The sequence below is a fragment of the Bufo bufo genome, chromosome 4, assembly GCF_905171765.1.
Source record: "Bufo bufo chromosome 4, aBufBuf1.1, whole genome shotgun sequence".
NCBI classification, from domain to species: Eukaryota; Metazoa; Chordata; class Amphibia; order Anura; family Bufonidae; genus Bufo; species Bufo bufo.
Genome location: NC_053392.1, coordinates 59688528 through 59709029, shown reverse-complemented (window position 1 = coordinate 59709029; position 20502 = coordinate 59688528). Strand labels below are relative to the sequence as shown.

General features: G+C 44.1%; 1 protein-coding gene across 1 annotated transcript in view; it reads right to left on the bottom strand.

Moving 5' to 3' along the window:
* MEP1A (meprin A subunit alpha) overlaps positions 1-12759 on the bottom strand; it is a 64003-nt gene extending 51244 nt beyond the window's left edge. The window contains exons 1-5 of the mRNA XM_040430967.1: positions 12656-12759; positions 12326-12350; positions 11634-11685; positions 9973-10015; positions 1423-1501 (exon numbers count right to left, since the gene is read on the bottom strand). Of these exons, the coding sequence (XP_040286901.1) occupies positions 1423-1501; positions 9973-10015; positions 11634-11685; positions 12326-12350; positions 12656-12757 (301 nt within the window). The 5' untranslated portion in view covers positions 12758-12759. The remainder of the gene's footprint in view (positions 1-1422; positions 1502-9972; positions 10016-11633; positions 11686-12325; positions 12351-12655) is intronic.
* Between the last annotated feature and the right edge of the window lie 7743 nt (positions 12760-20502).

Below are 20502 nucleotides of genomic sequence, written 5' to 3'. Positions count from 1 at the left end.
CATTGATCACGCCCCTGTAAGGCTTCATTCAGATGTCCGTATGCGTTTTGCGGATCCGATCCATCTATCAGTGGATCCGTAAAAATCATGCGGACATCTGAATGGAGCTTTACAGGGGGGTGATCAATGACAGGGGGGTAATCAATGACAGGGGGGTGATCAGGGAGTCTATATGGGGTGATCACCACAGTCATTGATCACGCCCCTGTAAGGCTTCATTCAGACGTCCGTATGCGTTTTGCGGATCCGATCCATCTATCAGTGGATCCGTAAAAATCATGCGGACATCTGAATGGAGCTTTACAGGGGGGTAATCAATGACAGGGGGGTAATCAATGACAGGGGGGTGATCAGGGAGTCTATATGGGGTGATCACCACAGTCATTGATCACGCCCCTGTAAGGCTTCATTCAGACGTCCGTATGCGTTTTGCGGATCCGATCCATCTATCAGTGGATCCGTAAAAATCATGCGGACATCTGAATGGAGCTTTACAGGGGGTTGATCAATGACAGGGGTGTAATCAATGACAGGGGGGTGATCAGGGAGTCTATATGGGGTGATCAGGGGTGATCAAGGGTGAATAAGGGGTTAATAAGTGACGGGGGGGGGGGTGTAGTGTAGTGTAGTGGTGCTTGGTGGGACTTTACTGAGCTACCTGTGTCCTCTGGTGGTCGATCCAAACAAAGGGGACCACCAGAGGACCAGGTAGCAGGTATATTAGACGCTGTTATCAAAACAGCGTCTAATATACCTGTTAGGGGTTAAAAAAAACACATCTCCAGCCTGCCAGCGAACGATCGCCGCTGGCAGGCTGGAGATCAACTCTCTTACCTTCCGTTCCTGTGAGCGCGCGCGCCTGTGTGCGCGCGTTCACAGGAAATCCCGGCTCACGCGAGATGACGCGTATATGCGTCGCTGAGCGCAGGGCTGCCACCTCCGGAACGCGAATCTGCGTACAGCGGTCCGGAGGTGGTTAAGACCGGCGTCTAAAATGCCGTTCTTAATAAATGTGCCCCTACATTTTTTTTTACACGGGGAATATAATGCTGAAGACACTCACTGCAGAGCTATTCTGGGTCTGCTAAGACCAAGCAGTTTGTGTGGACACTCATCCCCCAGCGATCACATGATCACTAGGACCAGGGCAGGAAGCAGCTGCATTGTCACCTTCTGATCTGTATATATACAGTATACAGAGCAATGAAGAAGGCAGGGATGGTAAAATAAGCACTGATTATTGAACAGCTGCTATCTCTGAAAGGTTTTTGAATTATACTTGCAGAGATAAGCACAGACCACCTGGAAGTATATAGGCAACAGGCGGTCCAGAAATGGTTAAAAGACCCACTGTTCTAGCAAATAAAAATTCTAAGATAGATAGATAGATAGATAGATAGATAGATTATGCATTGTTATTACCTAAGTTATCAGCCAATATATATGGAATAGGAAACTTCCACCTGTAGATTTCATTGCGCAGAGCATTTCTGGATTCTTTCTGTACAGAGAAAACAGTTCCACAATTATGCACAGACAAATGTCCTGCAGTTTGTATTACATACTATGCAGTGACTAATTACACATGCTATAAAGTATGGTGCCGAAATAACAGTACTATACAGTACATTGGCAAATTAACAGTTCCAGAAAGCAGCCAAAATAATACCATACAGTGCTGGCATGCATGCGCCGGTGTCCTGTGTGTGAATTTAGACTTGTATTCAATATACCTCTGTCTTCCTCGCTGATAGGGTTAATTCTCTCCTGTTCTATGAGCTGCCGCATCACTGTGTCCTATTGCTAATCAACTAATACAGTTAGGTCCATATGTATTTGGACAGAGACACAATTTTTCTAATTTTTGTTCTGTACATTACCACAATGGATTTTGGACAAAACAATTCAGATGCAGTTTAAGTTCAGACTTTCAGCTTTAATTCAGTGGGTTGAACTAAATGATTGCATAAAAATATGAGGAACTAAAGCATTTTTTAAACACAATCCCTTCATTTCAGGGGCTCAAAAGTAATTGGACAAATTAAATAATTGTAAATAAAATGTTAATTTCCAATACTTGGTTGAAAACCCTCTGTTGGCAATGACTGACTGAAGTCTTGAACTCATGGACATCACCAGACGCTGTGTTTCCTCCATTTTAATGCTCTGCCGGCCTTTACTGCCGCGGTTTTCAGTTGATGTTTGTTTGTGGCCTTTCTTTCTGAAGTTTAGTCTTTAACAAGTGAAATGCTCCATTGGGTTCAGATCAGGTGACTGACTCGGCCATTCAAGACTATTCCACTTCTTTGCTTTAATAAACTTCTGGGTTGCTTTGGCTTTATGTTTTGGGTCATTGTCCATCTGTATTATGAAACGCCGACCAATCAGTTTGGCTGCATTTGGCTGGATTTAAGAACACAGTATGTCTCTGAAAACCCCAGAATTCATCCGGCTGCTTCTGTTCTGTGTCACATCATCTATAAACACTAGGGACCCAGTGCCACTGGCAGCAATACATGCCCAAGCCATCACACTGCCTCCGCCGTGTTTTACAGATGATGTGGTATGCTTTGGATCATGAGCTGTACCATGCCTTCGCCATACTTTTTTCTTTTAATCATTCTGGAAGAGGTTGATCTTGGTTTCATCTGTCCAAAGAATGTTCTTCCAGAAGTGTGCTGGTTTTTTAAGATGTTTTTTTTAGCAAAGTCTAATCTAGCCTTCTTATTCTTGAGGCTTATGAGTGGCTTGCACTGTAGTGAACCCTCTGTATTTCCTTTCTTGCAGTCTTCTCTTTATGGTAGATTTGGATATTGATATGCCTATATCCTGGAGAGTGTTGGTCACTTGGTTGGCTGTTGTAAAGAGGTGTCCCTTCACCATGGTAATTATTCTGCGATCATCCACCACTGTTGTCTTCCGTGGGCGTCCAGGTCTTTTTGCATTGTTGAGGTCACCAGTGCTTTCTTTCTATCTCAGGATGTACCAAACTGTAGATTTTGCCACTCCTAATAGTGTAGCAATTTCTCTGATGTTTTTTTTTCTGTTTTTGCAGATGAAGGATGGCTTGTTTCACCTGCATGGAGAGCTCCTTTGACCGCATGTCTACTTCACAGCAAAATCTTCAAAATGCTAGTACCACAAGTCAAATCAACTCCAGGACTTTTATGTGTTTAATTGAGAATGAAATAATGAAGGAATTGCCCACACCTGCCCATGAGACAGCCTTTGAGTCAATTGTGCAATTACTTTTGGTCGTTTTAATAAAAGGGTGCCACATGTAAAGGAGCTGAAACGGCTAAACCCTTCATCCAATTTTAATGTGGATACCCTCAAATGAAAGTTAAATGTCTGGACTATAGGTCCATGTCCATTACATAACTATAACTTGAATATGTTTTAGTAAACAGGTAATAAAAATAAAATTTGTGTCAGTGTCCAAATATATATGGACCTAACTGTATATACCTGGCTATTTCCTTTATTTCCCTGCCTACTTGTAGTGCAAGCTCTAAGTAGCAAGTCTGCAACTGTTTGACGTTTGCTACTCTGCTAAAGTGCGAGACAAACAGCACCAGGGGACAAAAACAAGACACACAGACAGAGTCGTACTGAAAAGGGTCAGAACCATGAGAACAACACGATACCAAAAAGAGAGACAGGGAGTAGTGAAATAGCCAAGCCGAGATCAGAACCTGTTGGGAAACTCAGTACCAATACGTTAGACAGAGAGTGGTCAAAAGGACAAGCGGAGACCAAAACACTAGTAATCCAAAATACACAACCAGGAACACAGCTAGATGGTTAAAGACTATCACTAGCACTGGTATATGGCCAGGAAGGGTTTTAAATAGAGCACGAGTCCCAGGATTAGGACCTGATAGGTCATGACTCGGTGCTCCATTAGTCAAAACACTAGCACACAATAATAGATTAGCTGAGCAATCAACCCACTGCTAGTCTCCTCCAGCACTTGCCCACTGTGGGAGAAAGAGCATTGCATCCTGTTGCTAAGGGCTCTGTCACAGCGTGCCTCTCCTGGCACAGTCGCGCCGAAGCTGGAGATCTCGCTGCTGGAGATCTCGCTGCTGGAGCCTGGACGGGTAAGTTTGTGACACAACCACCTGTTTTAAGAGTGGCCACTGGACGCTCAACATGGGGAGCAGGCTTTGATGGAAATTCTAAATGGAACTTTCTAATTTCAGGAGGAGTATGGACATCCTGAGGCGGCACTTATGTTTTCTCCTCGGGACAATACTCCTTCCAATGGAGTATTGCAACGAACCTTGAACCTTCTGGGAGTCGAGAATTTTCTTCACCTCATACTCCATCTAGTCTAGAATTACCATTGGATCAGGAGGTTTAGGTGCAGAAATCACAGGAGGAATGTATTATTTTAGCAATGACTTATGAAAGACATCATGTACAGTTGCAAGAAAAAGTATGTGAACCCTTTGGAATGATATGGATTTCTGCACAAATTGGTCATAAAATGTGATCTGATCTTCATCTAAGTCACAACAATAGACAATCACAGTCTGCTTAAACTAATAACACACAAAGAATTAAATGTTGCCATGTTTTTATTGAACACACCATGTAAACATTCACAGTGCAGGTGGAAAAAGTATGTGAACCCTTAGATTTAATAACTGGTTGAACCTCCTTTGGCAGCAATAACTTCAACCAAATGTTTCCTGTAGTTGCAGATCAGACGTGCACAACGGTCAGGAGTAATTCTTGACCATTCCTCTTTACAGAACTGTTTCAGTTCAGCAATATTCTTAGGATGTCTGGTGTGAATCGCTTTCTTGAGGTCCTGCCACAGCATCTCAATCGGGTTGAGGTCAGGACTCTGACTGGGCCACTCCAGAAGGCGTATTTTCTTCTGTTTAAGCCATTCTGTTGTTGATTTACTTCTATGCTTTGGGTCGTTGTCCTGTTGCAACACCCATCTTCTGTTGAGCTTCAGCTGGAGGACGGATGGCCTTAAGTTCTCCTGCAAAATGTCTTGATAAACTTGGGAATTCATTTTTCCTTCGATGATAGCAATCCGTCCAGGCCCTGACGCAGCAAAGCAGCCCCAAACCATGATGCCCCCACCACCATACTTCCCAGTTGGGATGAGGTTTTGATGTTGGTGTGCTGTGCCTCTTTTTCTCCACACCTAGTGTTGTGTGTTTCTTCCAAACAACTCACCTTTGGTTTCATCTGTCCACAGAATATTTTGCCAGTACTGCTGTGGAACATCCAGGTGCTCTTGTGCAAACTGTAAACGTGCACAAATGTTTTTTTTGGACAGCAGTGGCTTCCTCTGTGGTGTCCTCCCATGAAATCCATTCTTGTTTAGTGTTTTACGTATCGTAGATTCGCTAACAGGGATGTTAGCATATGCCAGAGACTTTTGTAAGTCTTTATCTGACACTCTAGGATTCTTCTTCACCTCTGAGCAGTCTGCACTGTGCTCTTGCAGTCATCTTTACAGGACGGCCACTCCTAGGGAGAGTAGCAGCAGGGCTGAACTTTCTCCATTTATAGACAATTTGTCTTACCGTGGACTGATGAACAGCAAGGCTTTTGGAGATACTTTTATAAACCTTTCCAGCTTTATGCAAGTCAACAATTCTTAATCGTAGATCTTCTGAGAGCTCTTTTGTGCGAGGCATCATTAACATCAGGCAATGCTTCTTGTGAAAAGCAAACCGAGAACTGGTGTGTGTTTTTTATAGGGCAGGGCAGCTGTAACCAACACCTCCAATCTCATCTCATTGATTGGACTCCAGTTGGCTGACACCTCACTCCAATTAGCTCTTGGAGATGTCATTAGTCTAGGGGTTCACATACTTTTTCCACCTGCACTGCGAATGTTTACATGGTGTGTTTAATAAAAACATGGTAACATTTAATTATTTGTGTGTTATTAGTTTAAGCAGACTGTGATTGTCTATTGTTGTGACTTAGATGAAGATCAGATCACATTTTATGACCAATTTGTGCAGAAATCCATATCATTCCAAAGGGTTCACATACTTTTTCTTGCAACTGTATCTGAGTGAGGAAGGCAACTGAAGATGAAAAGATACCGGATTAATCACAGACATGATTCTATATAGTCCAATAAACTTAGGTGCAAGTTTACCAGATGGTACTCTGAGACTAATTGTTTGTAGAAAGCTAGACGAGCTCATCCTTGGACCAAAATTCTGTTTCATATTAGCTTGTTTACATTTGATGCTTTGAGCTTTTTTCAGGTTTTTGCGAGCCTGAGTCTAAATTGAGCACAAATGGTCAATGATAGCATCCACCGCAAGATTCACAGAGTTCGACCCAGAGACAGAAGAAAAACGAGGATTAAAGACATTATTAAAAATAAAATAAAAAAGTGACATACCACTAAGAGCTGACATGGTTGTCAATTGCAAACTCCGCTAGGGGCAAAAACCTTTTCCACTAATTTTGGCAATCAGAAACAATACACCTTAAAAACTGCTCCAAGACCTGGTTGACCCTTTCAGTTTGTCTCAGGATGGAAGGCAGATGAGAAGGAGAGTTAAATCTCTAGTTTGTTGTTAAACTCTTTCCAGAATCTCAAGACAAATTGGACAGCTCTGTCCAAGATAATGGACTCAGGTGAGCCATGCAATCTCAAGATGTTGTCCACAAACAAAGCAGCCAATTCTTTCGCGTTAGTTCAAGATAGAGATGTGGGTCCAAGGTCTCTGTGGAATGGGCAAGGGACAAAGTTAACCCGCAGGTCGTCTCCTGGGTACCTTGGCCTTAGCACACACATCGGACGCTGAGACAAAGGCAACCACATCACGTGACAACATAGGCCACCAGTAGGCTCAGGAAACCAGATGTTTGGTGCCTGCAATACCTAGGTGACCAGCCAGTACAGAGCAATGAAATTCCACCAAAACTTTAAGACAAAAGTTTGGAGGAAGAAACTATTTACCGGAGGGAAGATTACTAGGAGTCAAGTCCTGACAGCACTGTATGTCGGCAACAAGATCAGGACCAACGGTGGCAGCGACACCAGGGGACAGAATGTTACCAGGTTCAGTATTAATGAACTCCTCAGTACCAAAACTATCTGATAAGGCATCCGCCTTCACATTACCAGATCCAGGATAAGGTACAACAAAGTTAAACCGAGTAAAGAACAAGGCCCATCGTGCTTGCTGAGGATTTAAATGTTTAGCAGTATGTAAACAAATCAGATTTTCCTGATAAGTACGGTAATCTGGTAATGAGCCCCCTCTAAGAAGTTCCACCACTCCTCAAATGCCTACTTCATTGCTAATAGTTCACAGTTGCTGATGTCATAATTCCTCTCGGCGGAGGAGAATTTTCTAGAGAAAAATGTGCATTGGTTTCAAATTAATTAAGTAAGACGACCCCTAAGATAGTATAGCCGCACTCCTACTTCAGAGGCATCCATTTATTTCAATGACAAAAGTTTTGACTGAGTGAGAACAGGTGCCTGAATGAAACTTCCTTTCAGAGTATCACATGCGGACAAGGCCTCAGGAGACCAATGGAGAAGATCCGCCCCCTTCCTGGTTAAGTTCGTCAAAGGTTTGGCAATGACAGAAAAACTTTTAATGAATTTCCTTTAATAATTTGCAAAGCCAAGAAATCTTTGAAGAGCCTTGAGAGAGGTAGGTCTCAACAACACCTTAGCAGGATCCGTACAAAATCTTTGGGGAGACAGGATGTAACCCAGGAAAGAGACCTCTCTAACACCAAACGTGCATTTGCCTAATTTTGCAAACAAATTATGGTCCCTCAGTTTTTGAATTACTTTCCTCATATGTAAAACATGAGATGACCAATCCAAGAATAAAATCATCAAGTTATACCTCTAGGAACTGACCCAGGAACTTTTGGAAAATATAATTTACCAGGTTCTGAAACACAGCTGGGGTATCACATAGCCCAAAGGGCATCATCAGATATACAAAATGCCATTCGGGGGTATTAAATGCAGTTTTCCATTCATCCCCCTTCCTGATTCTAATCAAATTGTGGGCTTCTCTAAGGTCAATCTTGGAGAACCACTAAGGCTCGACAATTTGATTAAATGAATCAGGAATGAATGGAAGGAGGTACTGGTTATTGGATTACTGGTTACAAATTTTAATGAGATCCCTGTAATCAATACAAGGATGCAGTCCACCATCTTTTTTACCAACAAAAAAAGACTCCAGCCCCAACAGGAGATACAGACGGTCGAATGTGCCCTTTATTTAGACTATCCAAAATATAGTCTTTCATGGCCTGCCTTTCAGGCCTAGAAAGGTTGAAAATCCGTTGCTTGGAAAGTTTAGCACCAGGAAAAAGTTCAGTGGCGCACTCATATTCCCGAAGAGGTAAAGCTTCAGAAGCCTCCTTGGAGAATACATCCTGAAAGTCCTTAATGAACCCAGGGATAGGACCCTCCTCCAGTTCTAGACCAAAGAATAGAACTGATAAACAATGATTAGAGCACTGAGGAGCCCATTTAGTTAATTCCCCAGAACTCCAATCAAAGACTGGACAATATTTCCTAAAACAGGGTGAACCCAAAATAACATCAGCAGACAGGTTATTTATGACAAATAACGAACATTTTTCAGAATGAATTGACCCAACCGTCATAATCAATTCATTGGTTTGATATTCAATAAAACCACGGGCTAATGGAGTGCCACCACCACTTTTTGGCATATATCTGTCGCAGACTGCGGCGCAAAGGTTATTTGAGCCGCAATCTGTAACATCAAGTCTAAAAAAAGGGTGTGTGGCATCGGTGCTTTGTGGGTGGGGAAGAGGGGGAGCTGGCGCAGATTTAGACAGGAGGTGGATATGCAAAAGTTATGTAGAGGTGCCTAGCTAAAGGGGTATTAAGACCGATGTCTAAAACGCTGGTCTTAAATGAATGACCCCATATATTTTTATGTATATTTTTTACAGATTGCTAATGTTTTTTGTATACTGATATTAGGATGTTGAACTGATGATGTCAATAGAGTGGTATATTTAAAGAACATTGCTACATCCCATTGATACGCATGAGTAAGGGGGCGTAACCCCAAAAAAGTTGTGCGCAATGGGATAGTAGAAGCTCAGTGTTCTCGCACGAGATACAGGCCTGCGAGACATTTTTTGTATACGAAAGATATAATAAAAAGACTAAAAGCGCTTTAAGTACTGGATGAACCGTAAGTACTTCTGACACACTCACATATATACAGTCAAGAGTATCGTCCTGCTATTTATATTGCAACAGTGACTCCACAACCATTGTCCGTTACACTTAGGCCTCATGCACACGACCGTGCCGTTTTTTGGGGTCCGCAAACCGCGGATCCGCAAAAAACGGAAGCCGTCCGTGTTGCCTTCCGCAATAGGCGAAACGGAACAGGCGCCAGCAATATAAATGCCTATTCTTGTCCGCAAAGCGCGGAGAAGAATAGGACATGTTATATTTTTTTAGCGGGGCCGCGGAACGGAGCCATGGATGCGGACAGCACACGGAGTGCTGTCCACATCTTTTGCGGCCCCAGTGAAGTGAATAGGTCCACATCCGAGCAGCCAAAACGGCGGCTCAGATGCGGACCCAAACAACGGTCGTGTGCATGAGGCCTAAGCCTGAGAAAAAGGTGGCAAAGCAATAGTTATGGTCCCCAAGAAACTGACATTAAAATCCAAGTGTAAGAAGGTTACAACAGGGACTATACATTTGTATGGAGCTCGAATGACTCTGTGACTAGGTAACAGCTACTACAAATGGCTGCTGTAAACTTGCTGTTTCCTGGGCTGAGGTCAAAGAGCAAGATGGAGCATAACAGGACATGAAGAAAAACAACACAGCTACAGTTTGATTTCTAAGCAAATATACACTTTCCCCCAATCAGACCCAAGAAGGTCCTTTAATAATTTCCGATCATCATAATCACACTGTCTATTTAGAAAAAATGTGGAGCTCACCGAAAGCTTAATGTCTCCCTGAAACAGGTCCTTGCCTAGTTCTATAAATGATAAAAACATCCTGTAAAATGCATGTAAAACAATGACAGAACATAAAGAACACAGAAACATCAGCAGTTTCTTTTTCTGTTTGGAGACTTATTTTAGTCCATAATAAAGTTCAAAGCAACAGATCAAGTTGTATGAGACACTGGTATTGGGTAAGGGGCAAAAGCCTGCTAGAAACTGGAAATGGGTGCAAAATAATGGGGAGTAACATAGCAACATAGCTTGCAAGGCTGAATAAAGACATCCGTCCATCTGGTTCAGAAGTGCAATAATATTACAGGTTATAGTTACTAGAATTCTGGAGAAGGGTTGTTGATCCAGGGAGGTATTCTGATTGCCTGAGACAAGAAGGAATTGTTCTCCCCTAAAATAAGGAAAATTGGCTTCTACCTAATGAAGGATGTTGCCTTCCTCTGGATTAACACTCAGGATAACAGGCTGAACTGGATGGAGAGATGTCCTTTTTTTAGCCATACAAACTATGTTAAGACAGACAGATAGATAGATAGATAGATAGATAGATAGATAGATAGATGCACTAAAAGTTCCCAAGAGCACACTGGACTTTATAATCCAGAAGATGTTTGGAACAACCAGGACTCTTCCTAGGGCTGGACACCCCACCAAACTAAGTAATCAAGGGAAAAGGGCCTTGGTTAGAGAGGTGACCAGGAACCAAATAGTCACTCTGGCTGAGCTCCAAAGTTCCTGTGTGCAGATGAGAGAAACTTCCAGAAGGTCAACCATCACTGCAGTACTCCACCAATCTGAGCTTTGGTAAAAGACACACGAAAACTGCCTGGAGTTTGCAAAAAAAAGAACCTAAAGGACTTTCAGACTGTGAGAAACAAGATTCTCTGGTGTTATTAAATCAAATTAGTCTTTTTGGCCTCAATTCTAAGCGTCATGTCTGGAGGAAAGTAGGCACTGCTCGTCACCTGCCCAATACCATCCCTACAGTGAAACATGGTGGTGGCAGCATCATGCTCTGGGGGTGCTTTTCAGTGGCTGGGACAGGGAGACTGGTCAGGGTTGGGGAAAAGCTGAATGGAGCAAAGTACAGAGACATTTTAATGAAAATCTGATCCAGAGTGCTCTGGACTTCAGACTAGGCTGAAGGTTCACTTTCCAACAATCAAATGACCATAAGCACAAAAACAAGGCAACACAGGAGTGGCTTAGGGACAACTCTGTGAATATCCTTGAGTGGCCCAGCCAGAGCCCTGACTTCAACCCAATCAAATATCTCTGGAGAGACCTAAAAATGGCTGACCACCAACAGTCATCATCCAACCTGACAAAACTTGAGAGGATCTTCAGAGCAGAACAGCATAAAATCACCAAATCCAGGTATGCAGGCCTTGTGTCATCATAGTGGAGTCTGTAACTGCTGCCAAAGGGTCTTCAACTTATGGCAATGCAAGATTCTAGTTTTTCCTTTTCAATAAATTAGCAACGATTTGCAACATTCTGTTTTCATTTTCTCATTATGTGGTACTGAGTGCAGATTGATGGGGGTATGTTACTACAAGGCAGCAACATAACAAAATGTGAAAAAGACTTTCATAGGTAGATAGAGCTCAGTAGCAGTAGACATTATACATTACTTACTGTTGTTTATGTCAAGGATGTCTATGAATTCTCCAACTTCTCCATTGTCTTCTACTAGAAAAAAAGAAAACATTTCACAGTTAATTTCTTCATAGTTTCTGTAAGTATGTAGTGATTTCTCAACCTTCCCTCCATTACTACACATAGTTGCACTTGACTACAGATATAGAGGCACTTGACTACATATGTACCAACTGTATGGCCAGTCAGACAGATAACAATAGTTTCTCATTCATTGCAGACAAGGAATAATTGAAATATTTAAAGAGGTTGCTTCTTTTTCTTTGTTAGAAAGGTCCATTAACAATGATGATCACAGAACATCCCACCTCTAAGACCCCAGTGATTAGCTTTAATCTGCAGAGAACAAGTCAGAAAACACTACATTCTCCTGCAGCACCACCGCAGGTGAAATGAGGTATTACACAGAGCCCTTTGAAATCAATGCACTGTGCTTCTAATACAAAGGTCCTCCAGGGTGACAGACACTCTTTGCAGTCAATCCCTGCTCCATTTTATAGATGAGGATCCTGAACAAGGGACCTTCCTCTATTCATCCAGATCACCACTGGAAATGGGTTTTCTAAACCAGACAACCCCTTGAGATCGAGATAGATCACTAGATTTTGGATAAAGCCATGGAAGAAATATACGTGATTGCCAGTAACAGACATATTGTGTGGTTTTCTCTTACCAGTGTCTAGTTCTCGATGGTTAATCTGCAAAAATAAATCACATCACATAAAATTTAACAAAAATAGTAGACACTAAAAGGCTCTCCACCTGCGGCATAGCCGTAAATCTCCTACTAAATCTTGCAACCCTTTAACGTAATATTAGACTGTTGATAGATATCAGCTTATGATGGACCAGAAGGCCCTTCCCAATCTACAGATCACATAGCAGGCTGAGACTTGTAGTACTTCTACCAATGAAAAGCCACAAAGTGATTTAACCCGTACTGATGTTAACTGGATCTCAATACTAGAGATATTGACTTGAGAGCAATCATAATTTCACTTACCGTGTAGGCATTTGAGTAGACAGTGATGGCTACGAGGCAGAGGAGACCCAGAGATGCCCGAAACACCATGGCGGCAGAGAGGGGAATGCTCACTGGCACCATCCACTCATCTTATAAGGGATGTTTGAACTTTGCACAATTGCTTGAGTTCAGGTTAACCAGTTATGCTATTATAACAGATACTAGTAACATATGAAGTCGTCTTTATCTCAATCTGGTAAATTGTCCTATAAATCCTAATCAGTAACACCAGCTCTCCTCTGAAATTAGTACAATATTAACTTTTATTCCTGTCATGAGTGTCCACATACCTTACTACTCTTCACCTTAATGTCTTCAAGCAATTCAAAAAATTTCTAACATGCTTTAAAGGAGCACTCCAGGAAATACTGACATACTGTGTTATATTCAGTACACGGCCTTAAGGGGGAGAGCATGACACAGGAAAGCACCTCTTCCTCCAGCCCTCCACTGGACATGACACAGTGATATAGATTTGCCTAAAGTGTTCCTTTAAAGGGTCACTGAGTTTTCATAAAATTTTTGATATGTCATAGAGAAGCATGAGACGTTTTGATCACTGGGGGTCTGGTTGTTGGGACCCTCACTAGAACCTCGCTAGAATGAGGAGAGAGTAGTGCTCACATAGAGCACTCTGCGGGCTCAATTTAAAGGCTAATGGCTCACCTTGATTCCATCCCCTGCAATAACATGGGAGAACATGATGAGCCTGCCTAAAAAGATGTGTTTTTAAGGCACATTTAAAGCTAAGGAAGTTGAGAATTGAACGTATTGTCTGGGAAAGTGCATTCCAGAGAGCAGATGCAGCTGGAGAAAAGTCTTGAAGATGGGAGTAAGAGGTTCGAAAAGAGACAGGAGGATGTTAATTCTAGAGAGAAATGAGGAGAGGACCCATAACTGGACCTTTACTGACCCCAACATCCAGAGAGTGAGGAGAGGCAGTAGAACCAGCAAATGATACACTGAAAGAGCAGCCAGAGAGATAGGAAGAAAACCAAGACAGAAAAGTGTCCTTAAGACCAATAGAGTGTAGCATAGTGATGAGGAAGTTGTGGCTGCACAGAGATCCAGGAAAGTTAGGGACGGTAGAGGTCGGTAGTTAGCAGCACAGGTAGGGTCAAAAGATGTTTTTTTTGTAGTGGGGGTTATAACAGAATGTTTAAAAGAGGACAGAAGAGAGAAGAGAGAGGTTAAAACAGAATGTTAGAAAGCTGTCAAAAGAGAGAGGATATATACCGTAGTTAGGTGAGTAATAACAGCTAGGGAAAGGGACTGGAGGAGATGTGAGGGAATAGGATCACTACTGCAGGTCGTTGGAGACCTCTTCTTCTGTTATAGGATCAAATGATGAGAAAGAACAAAAGGAGGTGTGGGAGGGAGGGGGTTTGATTTGGTAGGGGACTGCCTAAAAGTGGCCCAATGTCATTGGCGGGCCTAATTAAGAAGAAGGCAGGGGCAACACATGTAGGCAAGGATAACAGAAGTAGGCGGGGCCAGCAGTACCATAGTGCAGAATAAAATACCGCCCCAGCAGAACCAAATACCACAGTGCAGCACAAATTACCTCCCCAGCAGAACTAAATACCACAGTGCGGCACAAAATACCGCCCAAGCAGAACCAAATTCCACAGTGCAGCACATAGTCATAGAGTTTGTCTGCATCTGATCTGCATTTTTTGTGCAACAGATGCAGACCAATTCATTTCAATGGGGCCGCAAAAGATGTGGAAAGCACACCATGTGCTGTCCGTACCCACAAGTCCATTCCACGGCCCCACAAAAAAATAAAATAATAGAACACGTCCATGTTTCGCGGACAACAATAAGACATTTTTACAGAAGTTAAAAAATATGGTCTCGGCTGGGATCCATGTTTTGCGGACCCACAATTTTAGATCACAAAACACTTACAGCTGACTGCATGAGCACTAAAGCTGTATCAGGAACAATCATACAGTTGATTTCAAGACGGCACCTGAGGCCGCTGGGCAGGTGTATAAGTGCTTGATTAATTAATGCCAAGAGCATCAGATCTTTATGTACTTAGCTGGTGACCATGAGGAGCCCTAGGGCAGCCCCATGGGCATCGGCCCTCTGCAAAATTTCCCTGTAGGGTCTATGGCCAGTCCGCCCTTGATGAGAAGGCATACAATTAAACTTTGAAGAGGATTCAGCTCTTGCACGAGCACTGCAACCCTTTCAAACAACTGATCTGCAGGGGTTCCAGTAGTCAGACCCCCATCAATCTTATATTGATGACCTATTCTGAGGACAGGACAACAATATTTTAACATTGCACAACCACTTTAAAGAGGATCTGTCACCTCTGTGATGTCAATTTCGGTAAATACTTGTGTTCTTCATGAAAATACAACTCAAGTGCATCTTCTGTGTTTGTGCCACTTTCCTGCCAGTGTAAGAATGAATTGACAAATGGGAAGGGCCGGTGCAAGGATTTTTGCCAACACAAGCGAAGCTACATTTTGGCGCCCCCCCTCGCAGCTCACCTGGCCATGGTCCCGTCTGCAGCAGCTGGCTTCTCCTCTGTGTGGTCCTGGTATCTTCTCTCTGCTTCAGACAATCGCTGGTTTGAGGACCGTATTTTTCGCCCTCTAAGACGCACTGGCCCATAAGACGCACCTAGGTTTTAGAGGAGGATAATAAGAAAAAAAAAATTTACATTGCACCTCAGGTCAGAACAGCAATCAGACCCCCAATGTTAATCAGACCTCAGATCAGACCCCCAATGCCTCAGATCAGACCCCCATGTCAGCCGTCATGCCCCCATGTCAGCCATCATGCCCCCCCATGTCAGCCATCAGTGCAAATAAAATTTAAAAAAATAACTTACCTCTCCTGCTCCTGGACGCCGCCGCTCCTCACCACCAGCGCTCTCTCTCTCTTCTTCCTGGTTCTCGGCTGTCAGTTGTCACATGGTGCGCAGCCCTTTACAGCAGACAGCCGAGCGGAGGACCAGGAAGCGGTGAGTACAGATCCTTCACCGCTTCCCGTTCTTCCGGTACTAATGAAGCACTTCCAAAATGGAAGCGCTTCATTAGTATTCGCCCCATAAGACCCAGTGGCAAAAAATACAGGGTATTTAAAAAAAAAAAAAAAAGGTTCATTTTTTCCGCTTTGTCTGCCATATTATAGCACCGGCCCTGCAAATGGGTGTTATCAGTTGGAGATATGTCTACAGTCTGACCAATCAGTGCTGGCAGTGTCAGACTGTGCAAAGACACACCCCTTTGACAAGATGAATAGTAACACCCAGTTGTCAAATATTCAGGAGGAATATCAGAGAAACGGAACAATGCAGAGTCAGAAGAAAATATATTCCAGCAGGGACCTACAGTAACTAGAGCATGCTGGTCCTCATGCTATAATTTTAAACAGGGCCCTAATGCCAAACTTACAGACTTGCCTACAGGGAAGTGACCAGACCTGGGCAATGATGGGCAGTGAGGCTCTCCTCAGAAGCCTAGCTGAGCAGCACTACCTGAAGTGTAACTCTCATCACTTTATGTTGCCATACCTGGACCCTCCCCGGCTCATCCATGTAGCCATGTCTGTGCACCCCAGCACACAAAGCCTCTGCTTCATACCATGTCCGACGCAGCACACAACATCCTGACGCTGCTTACCATAAGGACATTGTAAGTGCTGCAGCAGGCACATAGCCACATGGATGAGTGGGGGAGCATCCAGGCTTCATTACGTCATGAGAGTGCTGCTTCATCTAAGCCGCTGGCCTTGGGATCTGAAGCAGGCCCTCTTGGCCGATTCGTGGTCACAACAACTATGAATGACGCCACTGTGGAGATATTATTTGTCAAAAACATTCATGCAGAAAGCTCTGTATGGATAGAATACAGTATGTTGTTTTTGTATTTTTAGCATGTCAAAGAAGGCACTGGGAAGACACAGTCTGTGCCCTCCCTGACTTTCGCTTTCTATTAGTAATTGATAACAAAGCTAATCTTGATGACTATGACCAAATGGCCACTGGAAGGTTGCACAGAATCACGTGTATACTAAGTTGCCCTTTGATATTGATGGGTGAAGCTCTGGGGCAGCCACACATTACCACCGTCATTACCACATGCAGAACTGAAGGAGCCCTCAAAACGTCACCGGCTACCCAGCTACTTTAGCTTATCCCCATCCAGATATGCGAGAGGGGGAGACTCCCTCTCCTTCCACACTCTGAGGGCCACTATCACTTTATGTGTCCATCTTCTGGTCACTGCTGTTGCAGTGATTGCCGTTTCAGTTCAGGCCAGTTATGCAGCCATCTTCAGGCCCCAATACCCCACTCCTGACTTGGACCATCTTTTCACGTTCACCCCAGCTGGAGACTGTTGTCATTCTTCTGGCACTACCACACGAACTGTAAAATGCACTTGCAGAAGTGAGACTCTCACTCCTGCCGCAATCTGTTCCTCAGACTGCACACTACTCTCAGCAGCTCTCTGTAAACTTCTGGCTGCATCTTTTTCCTGCTGCAGCAGGCCATAGCTAGCACTCACCGCCAGCAGAGAAGGGGGGTAAGTGTGTACCATGTAGCATGTGTTGCCCTTCTGCCTTATAAGGAGCTCCACCTCTTGTCTTAAGAGGTGGTGTACAGAGAGCTGGACTCTTTCCTCCCCTCTTAGGACCGGAGGGAGGTCTGGTGCCAAGGTGTTAGAGCAATTTTTTTTATTTTTTTTTAACACATTTTTATTGTACAGGGTGGGCCATTTATATGGATACACCTTAATAAAATGGGAATGGTTGGTGATATTAATTTCCTGTTTGTGGCACATTAGTATATGTGAGGGGGGAAACTTTTCAAGATGGGTGGTGACCATAGCGGCCATTTTGAAGTCGGCCATTTTGAATCCAACTTTTGTTTTTTCAATAGGAAGAGGGTCATGTGACACATCAAACTTATTGGGAATTTCACACAAAAAACAATGGTGTGCTTGGTTTTAACGTAACTTTATTCTTTCATGAGTTATTTACAAGTTTCTCTTTGTTTACAGCCATTGACATGTCGCCGAGGTTAACACGTGAGGAGCGGATAGAAATTGTGTTGATGTCTGGTGAACGCAGTAACCGGGTCATTGCAGCAGATTTCAATGCAAGACACCCTACGAGACCACCCATCTCCCATGCTACAGTTAGCAAACTGCTTGCTAAGTTTCGTGAAACTGGTTCAGTGTTGGATTTGCCAAAATGTGGACGCATGAAATCTGTCTCTAATGAAGAAACATCAGTGGCTGTCCTAGCTTTATTCAGCAAGAGCCCACAGCGTAGCACTCGCCGCATGTCACTGGAGAGTGGCATTAGTCGAACATCCCTTCGGCGGATATTAGCTACTCACAAATGGCACCCTTACAAACTCCAGCTACTGCAGCATCTCAACGAGGATGACCCAGATCGGCGCACTGAATTTGCAGAATGGGCAAAACAAAAATTGGAACAGGACCCTCAGTTTACGCAGAAGATTTTGTTCAGTGATGAGACAAACTTTTATGTGAATGGTGAAGTTCACAAACAAAACCACCGCTATTGGTCTGACACTAACCCACATTGGATAGATCCCTCCAAGACTGTTGGAACAAAAAAATTGATGGTATGGTGTGGTATATGGGGTACAAAGATAGTGGGGCCATCCTTTATCAATGGAAACCTCAAGGCCACTGGATATGCGAAATTGCTACATGATGATGTGTTTCCCTCTTTATGCACTGAAGCTGGCATGTTCCCTGAGTTTTTCCAGCAAGATGGTGCACCACCTTATTATGGGTGTCAGGTCCGAGCATTCCTAGATGAACAGTTTCCTGGAAAGTGGATTGGTAGTCGTGGGCCAGTTGAATGGCCCCCAAGGTCTCCCGATCCCCCTTAGACTTTTATCTTTGGGGCCATCTGAAGGCAATTGTCTATGCTGTGAAGATACGAGATGTGCAGCACCTGAAACTACGGATACTGGAAGCCTGTGCTAGCATTTCTCCTGCGGTGTTGCTATCAGTGTGTGAAGAGTGGGAGAAGAGGGTTACATTGACAATCCAACACAATGGGCAGCAGAAACTTGTAAATAACTCATGAAATAATAAAGTTATGTTAAAACCAAGCACACCATTGTTTTTCGTGTGAAATTCCCAATAAGATTGATGTGTCACATGACCATCTTCCTATTGAAAAAACAAAAGTTGGATTCAAAATGGCCGACTTCAAAATGGCCGCCATGGTCACCACCCATCTTGAAAAGTTTCCCCCCTCACATATACTAATGTGCCACAAACAGGAAGTTAATATCACCAACCATTCCCATTTTATTAAGGTGTATCCATATAAATGGCCCACCCTGTATTCACCAATATTTGGACAAGTACAGATAAGTACAGTAGCATAGCTGCAACATCCCTTTACGTTTTCTAAACAAAATACAAAAAGAAGTACAAAGAAAATAAAATACAAAAATGGTTCAAAAGAAAACCCCCAGTATTTGGAGAACTTCATCCACCCTCTCCCTAACCCCTTCCCACTTGATGTCTGGTAAGACACACGTCATCATCAATCAGTTTAAGGATCATTTAGCAAATTATGTCCCGTTCAATTTACGTACATCAGTGGGAATGTCTCCCCCTCTTCCACCGAAGTGGCGGTCACCCCTACCGCTGGCCTTTCGGCCTCAGGTTCCCAGGGTTCTGGCCTCCCCCCGGAGCAAGGCCACTCTGCTGGGGTTACCCCTGTCTCATGGGTATCAGTCACTTTCATAGCAGGCCACAGTGCCGGGAAACCAGGGAAGTCTCTCCTTATTATAAGTTCTAGGTGTAAGTTTGTGGCTACTTCCACTTCGTGAGTCCACCTGCCGGCCCCTGTGGTTAGAGACACCAGGGCGGTGGGATAGTCTTTTATGTCCCCATGAATGCAGATGACCCCGACTTTCCGGCCAGTATACTCAGCAGACCGTACCAGGGGAGCCCTTACTAGGGACACCAGACTACCTGAGTCCAGCAGGGCCTGTGCTGGAGTGTCTCCCACTTCCACCTGGCACAAGTGATTTAGAATTTGTGGGGTACCCGCTGCACACAGCTTCCTGGCATATAACGACTGATGGAAGCCAAAGTTCGTGTCCATGGGTTCCACCTGATGTGGACAGTCAGCTCGTACATGGCCAAGCTCCCGACACCGCCAGCATACTATCGGAGCCGGATCCATAGGGGGTACATCCTGGGCGGGTTTGGTTGACACAAGTCACCAGGTCTGGGGTGGAGATTTATGGGATTTGAATGCCCCCCTCCCAAAAGAACCCCGGGTAGCCTCATAGCATTCCACCAAGTCGACCATCTCAAGGGCATTACTTGGAGAGACCTGGCCGATCCATTGCTGGAGAAGGGTGGCAAAGCCCCCAGAACATATCAGCCAATAGTCTATCCAGCATAGCCATGGGACTCAGCACCTCAGGCTGTAGCCACTTTTCAAAAGGTGGAGTAAGTCATAATACTGGGGTCTTGCAGGCTCAGCCGGCTTAAACCCCCACTGATGTAACCGCTGGGCCCGGACCAACACATTCACCCGCAGTCATGCCAAAATCTCACCCTTCACTTTTTGGTAGTCGGCCGCTTGATCGTCTGGCAAGTTGAAAAGCACCCCCTGGGAATTGGATGCCAGGAACGGAGCGACGATCACAGGCCACTGGTCTCGGGGTAGCTTCTCCCTTGTGGCCACTTTCTCGTACATCGCCAGGTAGGTTTCGATGTCGTCTGCGGGTGTCATCTTAGGAATCGCCGCACGGACTGCCTTCCGGGCATCGTGGACGCTCGGGGTTGCTCCTGCTG